At 34.3% G+C, this 23,079-nt stretch overlaps 1 protein-coding gene across 1 annotated transcript in view; it reads right to left on the bottom strand.

The window, feature by feature from the left end:
* The window catches only part of ARAP2 (ArfGAP with RhoGAP domain, ankyrin repeat and PH domain 2), a 154,950-nt gene that overhangs the window by 31,239 nt on the left and 100,632 nt on the right, over window positions 1-23,079 (bottom strand). Inside the window, 9 exon segments of the mRNA XM_054514724.1 lie at window positions 620-767; window positions 2,615-2,720; window positions 4,319-4,531; window positions 5,991-6,154; window positions 13,792-13,855; window positions 15,819-16,017; window positions 16,661-16,763; window positions 18,985-19,129; window positions 22,649-22,783. Of these exon segments, the coding sequence (XP_054370699.1) occupies window positions 620-767; window positions 2,615-2,720; window positions 4,319-4,531; window positions 5,991-6,154; window positions 13,792-13,855; window positions 15,819-16,017; window positions 16,661-16,763; window positions 18,985-19,129; window positions 22,649-22,783 (1,277 nt within the window).

Genomic DNA, 23,079 nt, shown 5'->3' with positions numbered 1-23,079 from the left:
AGCAGGTATGCAAAATATTCTATCAGTCAGAAACAGCTCTTCATTGATGGGACTCATTATGATAAACTTCATGGAATATATATTGAAACACAGAGGAATCAATGAAAAACTGCAGAAAAATGTTACAGTGGCACAGTCAACTCCAAATCGAAATGGCTAATATAAATTGCTGCTAGTAGTAGCTTTTCTATCCAATTGGATTGAACATTATTTCTGGGTCTAAGGAACAAAACATAATCATAGCTCAGACATTAAGAACACAAAATCCTTCTATGCTTCAGTTCTGATCAGGCCTGTAAAATTGGATTAGAAACAGTATTTTTAATAGTCATAATAAAAAAAAATCCTAAATTTAGTAAGCTTTTGCCAGCAAGGAGAATGAGCATGATTTTGGAAAACAGTAGCTCACAGCATCCCATAAACAGTCTTTCCTACACAGGTTAAACTACCTGGGAAATAAAATTTAAAGCAGGACAAGAAAAACATCCACTGAATTAGAGTTCAAAAACCCTGTAAATCCTCAGATTGTTGAACTAGCAAGAAGACCATTTTAAAGCAGATTTTTATATTTTTGAATCTCTAACATCTGAGCAGCTAGGATACACATAAATATACGTACATGAAAAAGTTGCACATAATTTTTAATTAGATCTTCAATTACATTGACTTCTTCACTGGTTTGGCCTTTAGTTTGAAATAAGCATGAGGAAAACACCACAGCTAAATTCTGAGGGTTCATTTGGTTAATTTCAGAACACTTCTGCACCCTGTTGAAGGAAAAATAAACATATCTAGATAGTTTCATTGTTCCTTTGATTGCCTGAGGCTCCTTTACAGAATATGGAGAGCACTTAAAAAAAGATAACTACATTAAATGCAATGAAAATATGTACTATTATTTATTTAATATTTTTTATACCCTTTATTTCTTATTACAGAAATGAAAAATTTCTAACTGCATTTCAAGTGATATCAAAACTACTTAGAATAGAAAACAATAAAATCAGAATAGAATACCTGAGTTAGAGGGGACCTATAATGATCATCTAGTCCAACTGCTGGATTGCTTAAGGGCTGGCCAAAAGCCAATGCATGTTGCTACGGGCACTGTCCAACTGCACTGACAGGCTTGGGTCATCCACCCTCTCTAAAAAGCCTGTTACAATGTTTGACCACCCTTTTAGTAAGAAATCCTTCCTAATGACAAGTTGGTACTTCTCTGGATGCAGTTTTGAACCATTTCCATGATTCACCCTACCACCAGATACCAGGGAGAAGAGACCAGCACCTCCTTCTCCCCTTCCCCTCCTCAGGAAGCTGCACAGAGCAATAAGGTCACCCCTCAGCCTCCTCTTCTGTGAAGCAGAAAAGCCCAGAGTCCTCAGCCACTCCCCACAGGTGATTCCTTCCAGCCCTCTGACAGCATTGCTGCCTTCCTCTGGATGCATTCAAACACCTTAACATCCTTTAACTGCAGACCCCAGAACTGCTCACAGTGCTCCAGGTGAGGCCAAATCAATGCCAAACACAGTTTCACTGTATTATGAAATATATCCTACAAACTTGAGAGCAAAGATCAAACAAAGTGTGGAAAGAAATTAGGCCCTTCTTAGCTCCTATCCCTATGGTAAAGTTTTCATATCAGTTATGTTGTTTACATAACGTCCTTTTTTAGAGGCAAACACTTTAAACTACTACAGAATTTTGGCCATTAAATGCACAAATTCATACTACTTTCAGAACAGATGTAACATCAAATTAGTATCTCTAACTGGACATGCTTAGAAACTTCTTAAACACAATATGTAGCACAGTCTTTATCCAAATAATGGCACCAATCAATTTCATAATCACATAAATATTTTTACATTACATTGGCTATATACTTGGCTATGTGCCATAATTTCTGAACACAACAGTCTGTAAAGAGAAGTTTCTATGTATTCTAGACTCACTGCAATTCACCAAAAATATAATTTGACTTGTTCAATAGATGATATCACATAGACCAGTACTATTTAACCTTGACACCAAAGAATCATTCTGTCAAATATTTTTTACAAATTTTCTGCCCCTTATTTGAGCTAGGAATAAGTCATGACCTTTGGTGCTTAAACAAGTTTGTATTTTGGATATTCTCTACTGCTACCTCAGTTGTAAAATGAAGCACTGATGAAAAACAGGAAGGGTAGGTAATTCTCAAAGCTATTATGTGCAAAACAGATTGTGGAGAAGGACATTTTCACTGAAAAAAAATATTTAATTTCAAGAACCATTTGCAACAATTCTCTGGAAGACTAGTAGACTGGAGTAAAATGAAATTGCATAAAGAAGCTACATCAAAAATTACCCTACTTGGACACATACACTAGCAGCCCTCTCTCCCTGTAAGGCTGCTCCAATCCATTGATTTTTATAGATACCTACAGCTAAAAATACAACCAAAGAAAAAACACGTTATCAATTAAAGGCATTCAAATGCAATTAATTGCTGCAACTAGATAAGCTTTTGTGATTACTGGTGAATGAAACAAGCCACATTGCATATATTGTAGAGTTATACTGAGAACACATTATAATAATTTCTCTGCTACAATGCTTAATTTGCAGTAACCTGTAAAGATGTTCAATTAAAGCAGCCAAAGTTGCTCTATTGACTGGTGGAAGACTCTGAATAAAAGCTCTGTACTTCCTCACACGTTCCTTTTCATTCTGCGTATCTGCCAGAAAACAATAATCGTTGAGCATTAATAACAATGCACACTAGAAAGCAACAGCAGTTCTCATTAACTATATCAGCGGCATCTAGTCTTTTAAAATTACTATTTACCAAATCAACCCCTTCTTCATAAAGGCAATGCTGAAAATATACTATTAAAAAAGTCTACTATTGTACACCAGTTCAGAGAAACAACAATAAAGATGGACAGTTCTATATTCAAGCATCATTTGCCACAGTTTAAGACTAAAGGCCAGAACAGCAATTGCATTTTCTCTCAAAGTATATTTAATCTGTAGTTTGTGCACATACATGTGTGAGGGAACTCCATATTCACAAGTGCAAATGTACTTCTAAGAGTTCCCAACAATGAGAAAGGAAAACACCTTTTCCTATTTTAAATATTTACTGGAAAAGTGTTTGAGGGCACAAAGTAGTTTAAGGATCTAAGCATATATAAGACTGATTAGAGGAGAACAAGGGGAAAGGGTTGGTAAATAAGTTACATATAGCTGAACAATGGCAAGGCCGATGGCAGGAATTCCAGTTTTGGGAATGACAGTATCTGAAACACAACCCCAGCTTTCTACCTTATGTCTGCCTCCCTGTGCTGCCCCCTTATGCTCAGGGCATATACAAAGTTAATGTAGAGCGCATTTAATTAGTTAGCTTTTCCCTCTCAGTCTCTTGCTTCTCTCAAGTTTCTGAAAAGAAAGAACAGAAATCTTCTGGCTGATTGATGGTGCTCTCCACTAACTACTGACTGTGTTTTGGATTCTTTGGTAATTGGAAGAAAAAGTAAATAACAAAACAACAGTTTAAAGGCTTTCTACTCTGTTTTCTTAAATGTTTTAGTCTTCCTAGAAGTACCTTCTGTATCACTTAACAGGACAGGATTTTCTGTTGTAAAGCTGAAGTAGAATTTTAGCCATGTGTACAGATCAGGAAGGGGAATCATTGTAACACCATTAAAAAGAGCTGACAAACCTAAACTGCCTCAGAACTTCGGTTTTCTGATGCAATTAATCATGTGGTAAGTGAATAAACTCTTAAAACTTTTTCCTCTAGTCTTTGAAATTGAGTTTAAAGGTCAAAAATGTGTAATATTGATAATATTTTAATTTCCCGAAAGTCTAGTGGCTCATATTAAAGCAACATCCATATATATGAACTTAAATAAAATCAAAGAGGAATATGCTTTAATATCTCTTTATAAAGACAAAATGTGCCACACAGAAATATGCCTATGTGACTCCTATGCATTCAGATAGAAACTAACGTTCTGTCAGCATTTCCCATGCATCTCTTACTGCTGTGCCTGCAATTTTATAGCACAGTTTGGCAGGGAAACCACTTGTTTCTATATTGCAAATACTGCAATATAGAAACTAAGATTTTAAAAGAACATTATAAAAATCATCTCTTATTAACATGTGTCTATTGCAGCCATGCCCCAAATATTTTTTCTCACTACACTGTTTTGCCAGTTATGAAATAACATGGGTTGACACAGGGTAAGTAAATTAACAAGCCCCTCAAACTTGATACTGAAAATGTACATATAACTTTTATTGTATGGAATATTATTGAATACCTTACCTAATGCAGAGATCCAGAATGGATAAAGTTCTTTAGTCAGAAGTGCATCATCTATTTGAGAAAGAAAACTTTTCAGTACATCCGTCACATCTTCAAGTTGATGTTTTCCTGCTCTTAGTTTAACACTTCTTGCATCTTTTTTGAAGCTTTCCAGCAGTTCAGCCACATTGGAAGAATCACCATTCTTAAGATAGATTTGCTTGCTACCTAAACCTAAGGCACAAATATACAGGAGAGAAAAATAAATGAATGTAAAATTAAGTATTCTTTCAAAAATTCCAGACATGATTAAATAAAAATTATTTGTGGATGCCAAACAGTTATATGTGGTAGCATTTCCTAACAGTATCTTCCTGATCTTTTACTCATACTCCCTTTCTTAGTGAAAACACTGCCAATTCTTCTTATAACCAACTAGACCTCTTTGCAAGAATACTCATCATAATAGTAAGCAAGTCTGGGATCAGTATTTCAAGAGTATTCTACAGGCATTTCAAATCCCCAAATCTCTTCAGGGCTTCCTAAAACAGTACTTTAAAAAGGCTCAGTAAAGAGAAGAAGTTTTGATGATAGATATTATATTGCACATAAAACACAGCTGCTTTCATGAGAAAACTTCTCTTATTTTATTACTCTATGGATGAACTCATCTTAAGACTCAAAGTATTATTGCATTCATCCAACCTGAAATATCTTATTCTTAAAAGCCTCAAGTTAGCAGAAAATATCCTTTTTTCTGATTTTTCTCATGTTCTTAAAGCTATCAGTCAGCTACTATTCTTATATGTAAAAAAAAAAACCCCACTAAAGTAAAATTAAAAAGAAAACATATAGCTTAAAATGAAGTCATGACCACCTTTAATCACTGCGTATGTTATTCTAGTCAAAAATTTTGTTTTTCAAAACTTGAGTTCTGTTGCTAATAATTAAAAAAAATTTAGCAAAAGCTTTCTTTCTTATTTTTAGGCACTAGGTGCAACCCCAATACAGCTATTTACAATAGAGCAGTGTTGCCCTATCCAAAGGTTATTTAGTTAAACTTCAATGACTCAAATAGAAATTAGGTGCTCTCATACTGACAGAGGTTACAGACACATTTATACCAAAGACAGATTTGTACAGGGTTGATATGCATGTAGCAATCTCACAAGAAAACTCATGAATTTGCAGTAGTAAAAAGACACAAACATCATCTGCATATAACCTAACACCAGGGAAAGTTACCCTGGCAAAATTTACTTAAATAAATGGTAACCAACTAATCCTCAGGTTATTTCACTGAAAAAACAGCAGCCTAAGACTGAACTTAACTCCACAGTTAATGCCAGCTTCCAAGATGTGTTCAGACCACAACTTTTCCAGGTTTGCAGAGTTTATTTTCTGGGCTGAGTTGTCTGCACTGGGGCAGTGGACCCCAAGGCTAAGTTTCATAAGGCAAACAATACAATATTTAAAATAGAAAAGTGTCCATAAAGGGGATTTACCAAGCTGTATTTCCCCAAAAGGACCATTCTCAGCTGTGTATATTGCACCATCTCATTAAAGAATGTCAAGGCTAATGAGGGGCACTTCACTTTAAGTAATATATAAACTCATTCAATAGGACCTAGTGCTGGGGGCGCTTCTGTATTATACAAATGATCTTAGCTTGAATAAAATCCACTCTACTTACCATACTGTGTAACAAACGCTATGCAGCTGTTCACTATAATAGGGACATCATTTTTGCTGAGCTGCTGATCTTGTAGTGCATTACCATCTGTACCTGCTGCTTTTTCAATTGCAGTATACCAGACCATGAAATCCTGCTTTGTACGGCCATGGATGTATAGCGTTCTGAAAATTATAAAAATATTTTGAGTTCAGGAAAGAAATGAAAAACTGATGTTATTACACCATGGCAACAAAGCAGATGTTCAGAAAAGGAAAAAAAATATACACTTGGAGTAAGACATCAAGGCACCTTTCACCACATAAAGCTGTGATGGTGGTCTATTGTTACAGCATCTTTTTTTTCTTCCAAATTCATTTGTATTACCAGTGCCATAAAAAATGAAAGAAGATCCACAACTACTGTCACAAGCCCTTTGAAAGCACCTGCCAACATTTTAATTACTCTTCTTCAGACTTGCTCCTACATTATGCATTCATATGTCCAAGCCACGGCTAAGAAGGAAACAAATTTAGAGACAACTTTCAACACTGTAAAAAGCTCTCCTTCTTTTGTATTCACACCCCAAAACACCCCAGACACCCACCAACCTCTTCTACAGAGTAGCTGAGACATACTGAACTTCCCTCCTTACACAAGTATCAAAATGATCACCCACTACCACAAAGCTCAGGAACATATATGAAAAGCTACCAGTTGAGGTGGAATAAGTTAATGCAACACTTTGCCTGTATCTCAAAGCTCAGCCTTGTTCTGACTCTTTTATTTAAGCAAGCTACATTAATCTCCTGTGTGCCACCCTGACAAGATAGCTTCTAAGAGCAAATATCAAAATTGAAAAGTTTAAGGGGGTATGTCCAACCACATGCATGTGTGTAATAAACAGCTGTTTAAAGTGTTAAAACAGTAAGCAAACTTTTGTATATATGTTGTCTGATCTCCTACTAAAGACGTGTAAGGAATCAATTTTCTCTAATGACCATTTATTTACAAATTAGGATAAGTCAAAATGCTCTACTGAACTTCTATAAAAACAGTTTCATGCAAACAGAAAATACATTTATTTTGATTACTTCATTTTTGGAGGGGGAAGCATCTTATATGATGAGGGAATACTTAATTTCATTTCTTTTTGCTAATATATTTCAATTTTCCTATTATAAATGTTTCCATTCTAGCACTCCTGTCTTGGTAGGAAGTGGGGATGCAGTCAATGTATTACACAGCCAGGATCCTAACTTTTGTCAGGATCCACCATACCGACCAAGTCTTACAGCAGCAGAGTAGATGACATTAAAATATTTCATTCCACTGAACCACTTTTCTAGGAAGTCTTTACTTCATGACTTCAAAAGTCATACTAACTACCACATATGCCTGTATAGCAGAAACACAGCCTCTCTCTTCCACTGAGAAAAAAAAAAAAAATTCAAAAACCTCTCGTATTTTTGCAGCAAAATGACTGAGCCTAATTCAGTGCTGTCCAAAGTTTCCTTAAGACTTTTCAAAACAGGTAGTTCTCAATCAATGCCTTCCAAAGAATACATCACCACATTTTCTGGTATTGTTACTGCCTTACATATATAAGGAAAGTAAAAGGTTAGGAGTAAAAAAAAGCTTGACAGTGCAAGATACTCTACTCATTTCCTACTATTATTCACAGATCAGAAGAGGTTAGGAAAATGATTTATAAAAGATTTATGGTGCTTTCCAACAGAAGAAATGTACATATATATGCATATTACTGGGTGTTTATTTCCCCTGCAGAACAGCAGGACTCACATTACCGTATTATGCAAAAGGATAAATGGAAGTCTCAACTGATTTTTTTTTTATTCAAAGAATTATGATCTATACAGGAAGCACATACTGTAAAGTGAAAATATTATTACTTCAAAACAAGAAAAGGGCAACTCTGCAGCATATCAATGAATTGATACCAGAGGAGGAGAGAAAAAAATACCATACTGAACTTCAAAGGTCACATGAACTTATCAGCATTTTTCATAGAGATACGAAAGTCTAATCATGTGCCTGTCAATCAATTGTTGTGATATATGAAATACCTAAACTATGTTGAAAAGATCACCTTGTATTTTATGGATCTTTCCATCTTCCCCTCAATTCATCACATTAGAAAAAAGATTTCAGAAGTACAAAGAGTTGATGTTCTCATTGTTTTCTAAAATTCCAGAAGCTGTTGAGCTCAATTCAGTTACAGAGGAAGAGAGTACTTAATAATTAGCAAAGAAGATGTGGTTTTTGTTTAAGTTGTAGTCCCAAGGGACCAAAACAGGCATGAAAGAGAAGTTGCTGGTAAGAAATATAAATATGAAAATCATACTGCTATCATGGAACATGGATTGTTCATAGAAGGTAACTAATTATTTTTGAAAAAATTATACTTGCCCAGTCAAAAATCTCCAGAGTGGCAGCACCAAAAAATAAGATAAATCAGAGACACATTTTCACTACAATACCACAAAGAAGGAGCAAAGAGGGAGAAAAAAAGAGCAAAGAAGGGAGAAAAAAACTTAAACTAGTGCCAGACACATTTCAGAACTCAGTCAATTTCCCATGGAAGTGGATTAAAAAGCTCATCCAAAACCACAATAATTTTTGGCCAAGAGAGAACACACCTAGAATAAATTTAAATCAGAAAAACACAAAACAATTTAGAAATAGGATGTTTAAAGGAGTCCTTCTCAGTTTAGTCCTTCTGGACAAATGTAACGATTATTTTTTTTCCCTAATTGGAAATGATTTTTTTATCTACTTGAACCTGGAAGTAATGAAGACGAAAGGGGAAATAATTTCTAGCAGAAGAGCAGAACTCTCCTCAAGAACAGCAGAAGTCTTCTACAGAAGTTCATGAAACAATGGAGATAACTTTGCAGATTTAACCTCTGTGTTTATCTCTTTCACAGAGTTTTCAGACAGAATTAATAACAAATACATGCATTTCTCACTGAACTAATTGTCATTATCAAAATATAAAGTAATATTAAATCCAAGGCTTTAAACATAAGCTGAAATAAACACAGGCTGAAATATAGTGATGTCCCATGTAGCACAAAACTGAGGAATTTAAAGAGTTTATAGAAGTTATCATATTTGAAAGAATTTATACTGTAGTGCTTATGAAGATCTACCATGCAGATTACCAACTATTTTCCACAGACTCAAGCAAAATGCATTCCTTCAATACAAATGCACTGCCTTCTATAGTATGTTTACACATGTGCTATTTTTTCAGTTCTAAAAATTGATAAAGATCTCACATTTCATAACAAATAGTTAGCAAAAATGACAACATGAGGAAAAATGGCAGAATTTTTGCTATGTTGTGTGAAGCACATACAGTCCATAGCCAAGAAATTAATAATTTAAGTATTCAAACAGCAAGGCAGCCTGCCAATGTAGATTTCTGCCCTAGTGAATTGAGAGAATTGAATTGGCACAAGTGACTGCAGCAGATCAATGAGTCTCAACATTAAGGAAGCTACCATCACCTACACAGCTTTATTGTTGACTACCAGCACATCCTTCTGCCCCAGCAGTCAGACAGACAACAAATATGACCACACTCCATCTGCAAGAGTGCAAAGGCTTCTCTTGAACCCATCCTGCAAAGTCCCCTAGCTTCAGCTGTGTCTATAAGCTTTGTTGCACAGTTGTGCAATGGGATAGCAGTGCTAATGGGAGATTTTGGGTAAGGCGGGCAGGGAGAGTGAGAAACAGACATTGGCACAACTTAGAGCCCTCTGGCAATTCCCACAAGATTCTAATAATTTACCTGTCTGAAAAGAGAGGTACTAAGAAAGTAAATATCGATATGAAATTGTTTGGCAAAATCAAATTGCAACTGAAGCATGGATATTCCATTAAATTTTTTTCTTCAAGCAATAATTAATCAAGGTACCCTTCAAAAGGTCTTACATCCAGCATACCATATTGGAAGCACAAGTCCTTTCATCTGACTCTTAAGTTTATACTAATTCTGGATCTTAGAATTTTGTGCCCATAACTGCATTTTGTGAGAAAACTTACTATCATCAAAGGGTTAAGAAGAAAGCATTGAATGAACCATCAGCCTAAAGAAATTGCGCCAGTAAGTAGGGCAGGTTTATTATCCATAATAAGAAAGAGCTAACTACATCAGAAGCATAACAGGGGGAAAAAAAGGCACCATCTGGATTACATTATGGTCTGAAAACATTCACTGACACCTAGGAAAGAGCTTAAATTATTTCAGAAAAATGTAAGAAATGTTTGATACTGAAATACCTGTGTAACTGTTTCTTTAAAACTTAGTATTAGAGATTTTGCATTAAATTCTACATATAGAAGATATATTTAAAAACTACTGCATACAGATGTTTTCAGACAATTTCCTTCTTTTCATCATGCAGATCCCTCTGCTGGCCTCTGCTGAACTACACAGGAGTAACTGTTTCACCACTATGCCATGCAACTTCTGTTTGGATAGCATATTATTGATAGCAACAAGAGGTCAAGTACCACCAGGCACTACAAGCATTTTAAAAATACAGAGATCAAGGGAAAAAATCCAGACCGAATATGGATCAAAATCAGAGGACATCTCTGTGACAAAGGGAAGCCTCAAACACAGAAAACCTTAAAATGGTTTGCCACTTCTAGCAAGAAGTCAAGAAGCATTTCAACTACGAAACTAGAATATTTCAGCTATGAAAGTGAAAGCAAGAAGAGGCAAATGGCCATCTGATTAGGGTGTAAAACTATACACCACAGTGCTGTGAGAAGTCAGGATTTCCAGCTGAGTTAGATACAGCTTTAGCAGTCCAGATAATATGCTCCAATAGAGACCAGAATATAATAAAATTCCAGTAGGTGTTAAAAAAAGTGTGTTCTGTAATTTATTTTAGTGAAGATACACAAACACAAGCATTAACATGTATAAGATCTGAAAAAAAAAAGTAAAATGAAAAGTCATCTAGAATTATCACGAAAATTTACATTGAGCTTCAAAACTGAGTATACTGAGCTTCAAAATGGACAACATACTTCAAAAGAGAAGCAGTCTTGTGGTTTCAGAAATCTTTTAGTGTGGTTCAGCCTCTGATGATATGCTATTACCTGGTATGATTGCTACCTCTTATTTCTGAGCTGATAGACATCATCAGCTGAACATGTCATACAGAGAATAAATGAACAGCACGGTGCCAAGCAGAAAGCAGGGTAAAGGAAGAGGCAGCAAAAAAAAAAAAAAAAAAAAAAGGTAGGAGTGGATTGCATTAATATCTAAGACATTTTGGGAAAACCTCACATGCCTTTTTTGGTAGTATTGTCTCTGAATTATTGTATTTTATACAAGCTCTAAAGTACTACGTATGTTATGTCCCAAAATTAATTGTGAATTCTTTTTCTGAGTAGATATGTATCAGATTAATGTTACATTTTTTTATCCCAAATTTCTGATCTTTTTAAGAATCAAGAATACATAGATTTATTACATTGTAATAATTTCAGCAGTAAGATTTGAAGTTTATATAGTTTCTGAAAATGTTTACTTGCATATGCAATCATTCTTAAGTGAGGTCCATTTATAACAACTGACGTCATTCTTTTACCTATAGTAATTAAAAGAAAAGGTGTGAAACAGAAAGATATAACACATATAAATGTGTGACTTTCCCTAATTAATCAGTCCAAAGATGGAAACTTGAAAGAAAAGGCATAAGTATTTGTTAGAAATGGAAAGTCAGTAGAAAAATATCTCAAGGAATTTTCATAAAAGTTTCTAATAAAATTTAATGAGACACTTTAGGAAATTCACCACATTTATTTTTTTATGCAAAGGACAGTGGCTTTTTTTTTTGGTTTGGTTTATGGTTGTTGGGTTGTTTTTTTCTCCTAAACTTTTCCTAATTCTGGAAAAATCTTACTTGTTTAACTTAATTATTTCAATACTACTCTTTATTTATTTTATAATTTATCCTGCATTTAAGTGACTAACAAATTAACAAGAAAGTTATCAGCCAAGCAGAATCTCTTCCAAGTGATCAATCTGTGCCAAATTGACATTAGACAAGCACTGATACAAAATAACAGACAGAATAGGAAAACCTAGAGACTTTGACATTTCATTTAGCTGATGCTGATGACAACTCAAGGATATTAATTATCTAGAGCTTGAAGGAGCACAAAGAGGATTAGCAGCTTTATTTCCATTTACAGTAATTGAGTCTAAAGACAAAGGTGATTTTATATTTAATCATCTTCCACACACACACTAAACTGCTTATCACTTTAAGATGCCATCTCATACAACTGCACTGCACACCTGGATAGTTTTGAAGCAATATCCTAAAAAACAATCACCATGCCAAAGCCTATAGAACCATATGGCTTTCAATGCTTAAGACAATGTGAAGACTGTGCATTTAAATTTTTTATGGCAGACTTCAGTGAAGAAAAATTAAATATATTCATATCCACTTTAAATCAGCCAGTGCCCCTGGTGAAATTATTTTCAAATAGTCCAGAATTTCCTTTAAACTACCAGAGTGGTTCAGGGAAAACCTACCCTCACTTGAAAGAAACAATCTAATGAAATAAATAATAAAGCCTGACTTGGAGCTAAAAGTTTTGCTCAGCATTAATACCTATGAAATTATATGCATGGTTTATATCCATCTTTGGACTGCACCTTGACTAGGATACTTCAGGTTCCCTGTTTGGTGTATGTAGCTTACTTAACACTGCATCTTTCAATATGCTTTTTTCAAAAAAACAAACACAAACCAAAACAAATCAAACCAACAAACAAACAAACACCCAAAACAAAACAGAACCCCCAAAAAAAGACAAGAAAAAGTGTTTCCTTCTAACCTGAGTAGCCTTACTCAGTTCTGAAACTTATGCAATATCCTAGAAAGAGTTAAAATTCAGAATACACAAGTTACAATGCATTTCTGACAAGCTATTCCAGCTCTGAATAGATGTCAAGGGTATCTATGAAGTTTTTTTGTTTGCCAAAGAGAAAAACACCCTCCATTTATTAAGCTATTATTGGCTGTTCAAAAGACTATATAAATACTGCACCACTTAAGACAGACTCCTGCCCAATAACCTATAGTGGAAATAAAAAAAGCCTCAACCTACTAAAAAATAAGAATTATCTTCCACAATTTTTACTTGCATCTTTGAATTGTACACATATTTGAGGCAGAAATATATAGCTCACCTCAAGTTCCAACCTCCTCTATCACTGTAAATATGACACAGTCATCTCTGCCAAATATTACCTCCTTGGAAGCAGATATGGATCGTGTTTGCTTTGTAAGTATGCTTTTTCCTAGACAGTATATTGTTAACAGATCAGATATTACAATAAGATTAACCAGAGGACCCATTCATATCCTCTCAAACCTGACCTAGGCAGCTTGAGATACAGAATTCTGATACATAAGAATAATTTAAAAAATCAAGTACTTTATAGTAAAAGCTCCGAAGAGGTACTCCGTTTTTTACAAGGTAAAAGGAGTTAGTTCCTTTTGAAGAAATCATTATTGGCAGACTAATCTGGGAATAATTTTCTCAGTGGGAAAACAGTTTTTAATTAAGTAGTGCTTGTTAACATTTTGTGACACAGACATAAAATGTAATTAATGCACAAAGATATTCCCTCCTTTAAAAACTCTGCAAATTTACTCTCTTGCTAGCAACCCTAAGTGAAAAAACTCCAAAACTTATCAATAATAATTCTAAGATATGACTGTAAAAACAGATTAAATCTTTTTTCACATAGGAACCGTACCTTCCTTTTTCAACGAGCAGCAGGACATCTATTCTCTCTCCATTTTGCATCATACTGCTGGTTGCTGAAAATAAAACACATACACATTTCATATGACCTTCACAGACACATATTTATAGACAAACACATACATGCATGCATATACAGACAGACCTTTTTTCAAAATGATCTCCAGTGGCAAAAGTAGCATGGAATTCCTAAACTTTGCAAATAAAGAATGCTGCTGATAATAGTAACAAAACTTCACAAAACACCACACCACATTTACATTTAAAAGAAAAACTAACACTAAACATTATCAAGAAAGTTTAAATATACTTTTTAATGTGAAAATATGCTACAGTGTTTTATTATACTCAACTTGTAAGTACAAGTTGTAGAAGACATAATGATTCAGAAGTAAGCTGGATTTTGGAATCCATTAACTTGAAGATCATTTCCACCCTTCTTTATGTTATCCCTGCTAAAAAAAGCACCCTGTAAAACACTCACATTGTACATAACACATCAAATACATCTGGATAGCTTTCAGTTGCACTGCTTAAAAACTATACTGTGCACTATACTAAAACCAGTAAATTAAATGTAACCTGCTTACTAATTTGAAATTCTGAAAACTTAATTTCTCAAAGTGCGTGTCATACGTAATGCACACCTTATTTGAACTAATTCCCAGAGAGAGTAAAGCCCTAAATACCAATGAAAACCAATAAACACATTGCATGTTATATGATGTTTTTGTGTCACACTAACTCCTAGCTTTGTCTATATTTACTGAGTCAAATATCAAGAAGGTAAGTCACTATACTTCCACAAATGATCCATTAGTTTTCAAGTTTCATTTCACGAATAAGTATTATCAGTATTAACAGTGGAGCAGATATATTCTGGAGAAAGCAGAAATCAAAGAAAAGAGTACGGATATATAACATTTCCAAGAAATACAACTAATATTAAAAACTCCAAGCAAAACAAATTCTGAACTGCAAGTCAAAAGTGTTTCATATTTATACATGAGATATAATATACACAGATTTTGCACGCTCTTATGATTCTGGCAGAGGCAATTACAGTTGCATCATCAAAAAAAGTATCAGGAACAGTTCTCCTTATGCCTAATCTTTTAACTCTGAATTAGGATCAAAAGTATTCACAAGTTGAAAGACACCCAGAGGCGTAAAAACATTGCTGATTAAAAACCACCTTCATGGTGCTATTTACACCAAATATAAGGTGGCAGTAAATAAACATTAGAAAACCCAATGGCATTTAGGCAAGCTCCTGCAAAACAGTCCACAATCTGTCAGCATTTATAAAGAGTATCATCAATAAAGAGCTAAACTATCTTCTCTATGTTACTTTATTATAAAACTCAAATTATATGTATTTTTCTGTGTAACATATTGCCTTGTTCAATATAAAAACAAGTAGGGCAGATATGCTTAAAAAAGGATTCAGAGCATAATTACAAACAATGATATAAAATTGGCCATAGAAGACCATTTATACAAACATTCTTATCTCTCCATATCATGATATTGAGCAAATAATATTTTTAGTATTGGAAAAAAGTCTATTATTCTGTGAAGCAGTTTTCCAAGAGAATTATAATTTTCCAGTATGTTTGAGTATTTTAAAACCAGACCTGTCAATCATCTCAAGAATGTGTTCTGCAGTGAGTATTTCTGCCCTGTCAAAAATATGAGACAATAATCCCAAAAGGTTATATATTATTATTCAATTCTGTACTCTTGTAAGAAAGATACTGCTGCAACTGGAACAAAAACTGTCATCATTCATTTTAAAGCTGTGAAAAATTTCTCTGGCATGTGCCAAAAAGTAGAAAAAAAAAACCCAAGACAGAAATTAACCAACCCCATATTTAGATAAGAGTTGGAAGAACATCTGACTCATGTGAAGGAATAGTTACTGAGCTTCCCAATATTTATTACTTTGAAACGTAATAGAAATGTCCTTAACAGTGAATTAATCCCACAGAACACTGTCTGAATACTAGATGTTCTTACTTAGTTCTTGCAACCTCCTTAGATATATGGAATCTTCTTCAGTATCCTCCATTTCAAGGCAAAAATAAAGGCTCGACTTCTCTATAGCAAACCAGCCTTTTCTCCACTGATCCAGGTTGTGGCAATCTTTGTAGTACAGCTGCCCAATAAGGTCACAGTCTCGCTCTAACAATGATTCTGCCACCGGAGGAACAAAATGCTACCAAAGAAAATGGGGTGAGTCAGATGAAGAAAAAAAACCTCTGCCCCTAAAGAACAAAATCAAAATATTGCAAATCTACAGGATTCCAGGATTAAGGTCACAGTAAAAAAACCTCAAACTTTGAGATGCAAAATCCACACTCATATGCCCATAGATATATTAAATTTCAAATGCAAAATCAAGTTTAACATTTTTTCCATTCATGCTCTACAATTCAAACATGTTTGCTTTTAAACTACCATTGATTTAATTAGTAATGTGATTATTAACATTTTGAACAGTATAAAATATGGTATTGCCTTATGAATTTCATTTCAGCAAATAAATTTAATAGAACTGCAACCATAAAAAACTTAGCTGAAATATACTCATACAGCATATGTCTTTATATTAGAGCACATTTAATATATTCTTAAGGTTGGCATTCAAATGCTGCTTCAATTCGTTTCACATTTTATTATCTTGTTTCAAGCATTAAATCACAACAGTTATTTCTTCCTGCTGCACAAGAAACCTTTACACGCAGGAGAGATCAGTATTCATCAATAATGGCTTCTCAATGGTTTTAAGCTAACAATGGCACTTTATTATTTGTGCAAAGGCTCCTGGCCTAACTGAAAAAGATAATTATCAGTATTACCTTAGCTATTGCTGAAGTCCATTTTCTTTGTGAATGCGCAGTTTCAGCTCCAAACAGAAAAACACGTTCTGACAGTAAGTATATTTCAAATGTAAAGACGTCCCTAAAGGAAGTAAGAGAAGAAACACAGCTGTATTTAGTCTCCAAAAGAGCAGACATACTAGTGTCATTTTATTTCACTATTTTTTCATTCTTTCATACATATGGAATGGAACCCATCCGCATTTCTCCTCCAATATTACAAGCAGGGCCTAGCTAATAATAAAGCACCTTACAATACATCAGGATCAATGTACTTTGCAGGTCAATAATACATGTTTAAAGACTGTGGTGTAATAGATTTTTGAATTATTCCAAAATGCATAAAAATGTTTACATATAGTAATTAAAATGCATAGGGAATTTTTTGCTTTCACAAGCTCATGTTATTTGATCAAGCACATTTTTGTGATGCATTCAAAAGATTTTTTTGTATGTTTAATATAAGCTGAACAACCAGTTAAATGGGAAGTTGTAAACAAGTTGAAATGCTGCTTCATAGGTACTTTTGGATGTCATTTGGTCTCATCTCCTGTTCAAAGAGGGATTATCACAATGAGAAGCCTTGAAAACAGCCAAGGATGGAGAGTATTATTCTTGTCACCAACCTGTTCCTGCCCTACACCTGCCCTTTTAACTGAAGAGGCTTTTCCTGTCAGGCAGCCTGAATCTGCTGGGGTGAAATGCATGGTCACTGTTTATCACCTGTCATCACCAAGAAGAGTAGGAATACTTTGAAGTTGCTGTAGCTCAAGAAACTCTTAAAAGTTTTCTTAAGGGAGGTTCTTGGGTATCTTTCCTTTTAAAAATTATACCACTACTTCAGCAGATGAACCCTGTTTATTCAATTTTTAATGGACAAATAAGAAAACGCAGATCAGTTTAAATTGGTGGAATTTGGAAAGTAAATATGGTGCTGAAGTTTGAGTTGGTCACTCTTTAACTCAAAAATTATGGGTCACCAATTTACAGTATGATTTTGCCTGTGACCTCTTGTTAGATGCCAAATAGATGGAGTATGCTTTTTCCTTTCAATGCTGAAGACTGAGATTTGTCTAAATGTGGCAAAATTTGTGCTAACTGAGCATGAGTCACTTCTATAATTTTCAATAGCCACTTGGAAAATTATATAAACACTTCGTTCTGACTAACAGAATAGGCATTTTTAAGGACCCGCTGTTTCACTACATGAAATGTCAAATCTAAGTAAAGTTTCTCATAAAACTCCTCAATCACAAGTAAAGCACAACAGGAACTTAGTTATTTCCAAAGAGTGAAGTATTCAGCCAACATGTTTTTTAATTTAGTTATTAACCTAAAATGGAACCATCTGGAAATGTAATAAACAATACATTAGATTTGAGCACAGAAGAAAAAAGGTGTTTTTTTTCTTTTTTCTGGGTACCACAGAGCTACTGCAGAATAGTGAAGGTCACTTCTCTGTATTTGATAGCATATTGAGACATCACCATGTTTCTCTCACCCCTGTAGCACTCTAAGTCCTTTATTCCCATTATCTTTTTCAGAAGCTTAGCAAATAGACTATGCCTTCTTTGCAGACAATTTTGTTTTGTAACTAAAAGCATTACAGTGTTATACTACAGAAAATTATTTTTATTTTAGGTGCATGTACACAGGTTTAAAAATAAAGTGTTATGGAGTCTGTTAGACAAATACAAAGCATATTTTAAATAAAAATGTTGCACTAAAGAAATTGAGTATCACTGTAATCAGATTTAGGTCACTCTCCATGTGATGCAAGCATGTTATAAAAGAAAAAACAAGGCCTCCCCCTCCCCCCCACCAAAAGATAAAAAACTGGTTTCTTCCAATTAAAAATGTTCATCAGTTCCACTGTTGTCCTCAGCTACAGAACTAAGAATGGATTTCAAAAACCAATACATCTGTGACCAAATCCAGAAGCATTATGGAGAGCTCTAGTCTGCTGCATTAGAAAGAAGAAGCAAAGCAAGAATTTTGGCTTGAGGCAGAGGTCAATCCCAGAAAGAAAAATGAGTATTAATTGTTCAACTTATGATCATGTAACCTTTCAAGCACTGAGAATATTCATTACAGATTTAAAAAGAAACACATGCATCTAATTTAAGCCGCCCTTTTAAATTACCCTAATATTTTCATTCTATCAATATTTTAAAAATCCCTAAATATGACATAGCACTAATTTCTTAAAGTCAAATAACACCAGCTGTTTTTTTTAAATTGCCTATTCAAAATTCAGGAAAAAATGAAAGTTTGTTTACTGAAATGTGAATTCAGGAGCTTACCCTCTATTTAAAAAGAAGTCTGACTTGTGTACTACAAGACAGATAACTTCATTGATGTCAATCATACCATTAGGAGTGGTAGTTTTATCATTTTCATAGTAGCTCAGAAAGCCACTTTCCAAAGTGCACCATCTTTTGTTGCAATCTGTGATTAAAAAAATAAAAGAAAGGTAAGATTTTCTTCATTAAGTTTTTTTTTAATAGGTAAATACAAGATGGAGAAAAAAGTCTGCAGAGCAACTTCACTGAATTATTTGGTATATTTAATTACAACTAGATGTTTACTTCCTCTTATGACCTAAAATATGAATACAACACATGACATAGCATAGTAATGTCTATTTGCTACTGAAAATAGTCATGAATCCAGTCTAGCTTATGTCTAGTTCTTAGAACAAAATCTGAGGTCGATCTGTTGCCACTGCTGCAGAGAAGTAGATCATAAAAGAAAATACTCTTCTTATTTTCCACTGTCTAAAAATTTCTATACAGCTGGCAAAGTACTCCTGAGGATTTGGTAAAACAGATCTGGCAAAAAAAACCCCAGAAAAATCAAATAAAAAACCCCAGTTTTAATCTGAAAAATATTAACTATGTTATTTGATATTTCATGCTTTTTCTGTTGTTTTCTATATGGTTTATATACGTTTTATAAATGTTTTGTACTATTTATTAATATTTCTTTGTATCATGCTATTTGCTACCTAGTGCTATCTAGATTCTGTCTAAATACAAATGTTAAGTACTAAAATAAACATAAGATAAATGGCTTGATAACGTATTGGTTTACAAGAGTTGAGCACCAAATTTTAAGGTTCTGAATGTTCAGGGTTTTTTGTCCCCCAGCTTTTCCTCCCCCATCTTCCAAAACTTATTCTAAAATATAGCTCACTGCTTCAATATTCATTAAACTATTAAACTCTCAAGGACAATTTTGGAATACTGAAGCTTTTTAAAGGGCTCCATAAAACCTTTTACACTAGAAACAAAAGCAAAAATCAAACTTGAGGCCCTAAATCTCTAAGCTTTACTTTGTGATCCACTACATCAGAATAGCACCAACATTTGAGCTCTCCTCCCGCTGGTATCAACAGCTGTTAATTAACAACAACTGTCCTGAAAATGCAGGCACCCCTGCTGAAAGCACTGATGCTGCTATAATGAGAAGTACACACAGAGTTGGCTCTCTCCTGTACTGAGACACACATAATGAAAAACAAGGCTGTATTTCCAGGTGTTCCACGTGGTTGGGATAAAACTTTGGTTAATTCACAGCACAGAATGATTTCTTCAGTGTCCTTTTACCATTAGGGCCAAGTCTACAAAGGGGTAACAGTTTTCTGAGACAACAAGCAAGAACTTAAATTTTCAGCCCTTGGTGCTGAAGGCAAGGCTATCAACTGCCTCAGAGATTGCTAACACTGAAGAAGAACTTAATTCTAATGATTAAACAGCTTCACAGGATTAAAAAAAAAATAAATAAAAAAGGCCCCAAATTTGTCTAAATGCTGAGAGAAAATGGTGCTTCCCCTGGGCTGCAGAGGCCTCAATTAGTTCATGGCAAGTCAGAACTGCTTCAGCAGGAGTTCTCTTCTCTAGAACTAGATAGTTAGGTCAGATTTTTCAGGTAACATGACCTTATTTGAATATCTACAGGCAGAGGAAGGACCTGAAATTTTCTCCCCCATTTTAGTACTAACCCTCAAATTACTTCCTAAAGAGAATGAAAAACAGTATGTCCACTTATTCACAATAATTTGCAATATTAGTATTACTTCACGTTAGTGAGATTTAGAAACATTTCTGGATGTAGTGAAAGAAGAGAAAAAGAAAGATTATATATTTTGTGTTTTGAGTAGCAAGAAGTACTTCTGTCATACTGCTTCTTAAACATGGCAGAAATAGATTAGAGCCCTAAAGCAAGAGCAGTTTCTCTTTAAAGTTGCAGGGGTTTTTTTATTGTTTAAAGTATGTCATTACATCTCCCTCCCTTGTTCCATGTGTCTTGCTGAACAAATGGTCAGGGAAACTATCTTCCTATGTATCTGTAAAGAGCCCATTCCAGAAATATCAGTCCTGACAAACTCATGAGTAATTGAACATCAATACAAAAAGAAAACAAACAAATGTCCACGCCCGAAAAAGCAACCAATAGAACATCTACCATCTTCAAGACACAATCACAATTTCAGAGAACAAAACCTGACCTCAGAGAAATCTGGTTCCTTTCCATTTATGCTTCCTCAAGTAGTAAGTGCAATGCTAAGCAACAGACTACAAACTTTCAAAGCAGCTTCATTTCTGTCCACTGAAGACTTGAAATAGAAGACAGTCAAAATTTCTTGTCTGGGGACTTTCATGAATTTTAAGATATCCTACTAACAACACTCAGTCGCAGTGCATCTCCCCCAAAAAGAGCTACAAAAGCCATTCTGTGAGCACTTTCAGCCAAATCTTCAATCTATACAGGTATTTAGAAATATGCCACTTCTAATATGGGATTGTGTCAGAAGTGATTGCCTTGTATCTGCTCTCCACTTGGCTAAGCACTGACTTCTGGGGTTTTTTATAAACTTCTTTATGAATATATACAGATATCCACAGCACAGAAGATCAGGCCTGAACTTGGAGCAAGCAGTAATGAGGTTTTCAGTTAATACATTGTTTCCCAAATAAACTCAGCGCAATTTCAGAGCAATCCCAGATAAAGTCCTATCCAGTAGCAGTCCTCTGTCAAAACAGGTCTGTTTGTTAAGAACTGCAAAGTTGCTAGGACATGCCTGTGATCAGGCATTAGCACAGTTATCACCCAATGCTTTCAAGAATTTGGAGCCACCCTAATATACAGATTCTTCTGAAGCATATTTAAACAGGAGTTCTATGCTTTAGCATACTTTTAATATCCATTAAGAATATTAAAGGCATATGCTATGAGAAAATGGACATAATAATACAAAAATATGTATACACCAGTGCAGGATGCCATGTAAGGATTTTAGAAGCAATAAATTCAATAATAAATTACCACAGATTATAAAAATCCATGTTTTTTGTTTAGATGGAAGAAAAATATAAGAAACAAATGAGAATAAAAAGGGAAAATTTATCTGGTAACACCTCCCTCTCAGAAAATAAAAGAAAACCAGTAGACTGATATGCACAGGGGGCCATGTATATCTACTGTGATATACATGCATTATCACCCCACAAAGCTCAAGTTGTCATAGCGCCATGGTAGATGCTCATTTCTACTTGGAAGATCTTGTAAATTTGTGAGCTTGAGAAATACCCTACTAAAAATTCAGTGCTACTTGTAAATGACTCCTGTAATAGAATCATTTTAGATGAAAATTAATTCTTGGCACTAATCTAAATATAATTAAAGCAAGAAGTGTTTCTGTTTGTTTCTTATTTATCAATTACTGTGTTTACTGAACAATTTGTCAGAAGTTCAGTTTTCTTCCTCTGTCAACTACTGAATGAAGAGATCAAGACAAACAGTATTTTCTTTTTCTGAAAGAGGTCTACTGAATCAAAAGAGGACATTTCTTATCAAAGACATTTCATCTCAAAAAAAGTAATTCAAGAAGTTAAAAAGAATAAAATTAATCCAAATCATACATATTCATGTGTTATTCAAATACATAAATTGAAAGTTAAATACCTTCTTTTAATTTCTTCTCTGAAGGAAGCTTAGCCGCATTAGAAGAAACTTGGTACAAGAATTCACAAAGAAAGGTGGAATGTGAAGAATCTTCAGAAAAGCCACTTTCAGAATAAGGATCATAGTTTGGGAAATCTGCTCAAAGACAAAGGAGCAAAAAACATACAGGTCTTCATTTATATCAGTTAAAACCCTTTTTCCACATGTCTAAATGCATGTCTGTAAATACGCAGTTGATCTGCAGTATCTTTACTAAAACACTGATAAAACTTACTGGTTTTATTTTTGTAATTAGAAAACATTCATTAAAAAACCTGGTTCACATTTGTTACAATGTTGCCATTGTCATCCACTGCTTGCCAAGGTAATATAAAATACTGTTTCCTGATGTTCTGAACTTTGATTTTCATCTGTTGTGTAACATACTTCAA

The sequence above is a fragment of the Molothrus ater genome, chromosome 4, assembly GCF_012460135.2.
Source record: "Molothrus ater isolate BHLD 08-10-18 breed brown headed cowbird chromosome 4, BPBGC_Mater_1.1, whole genome shotgun sequence".
NCBI classification, from domain to species: domain Eukaryota; kingdom Metazoa; phylum Chordata; class Aves; order Passeriformes; family Icteridae; genus Molothrus; species Molothrus ater.
This window is presented reverse-complemented; position numbering and strand designations above follow the sequence as displayed.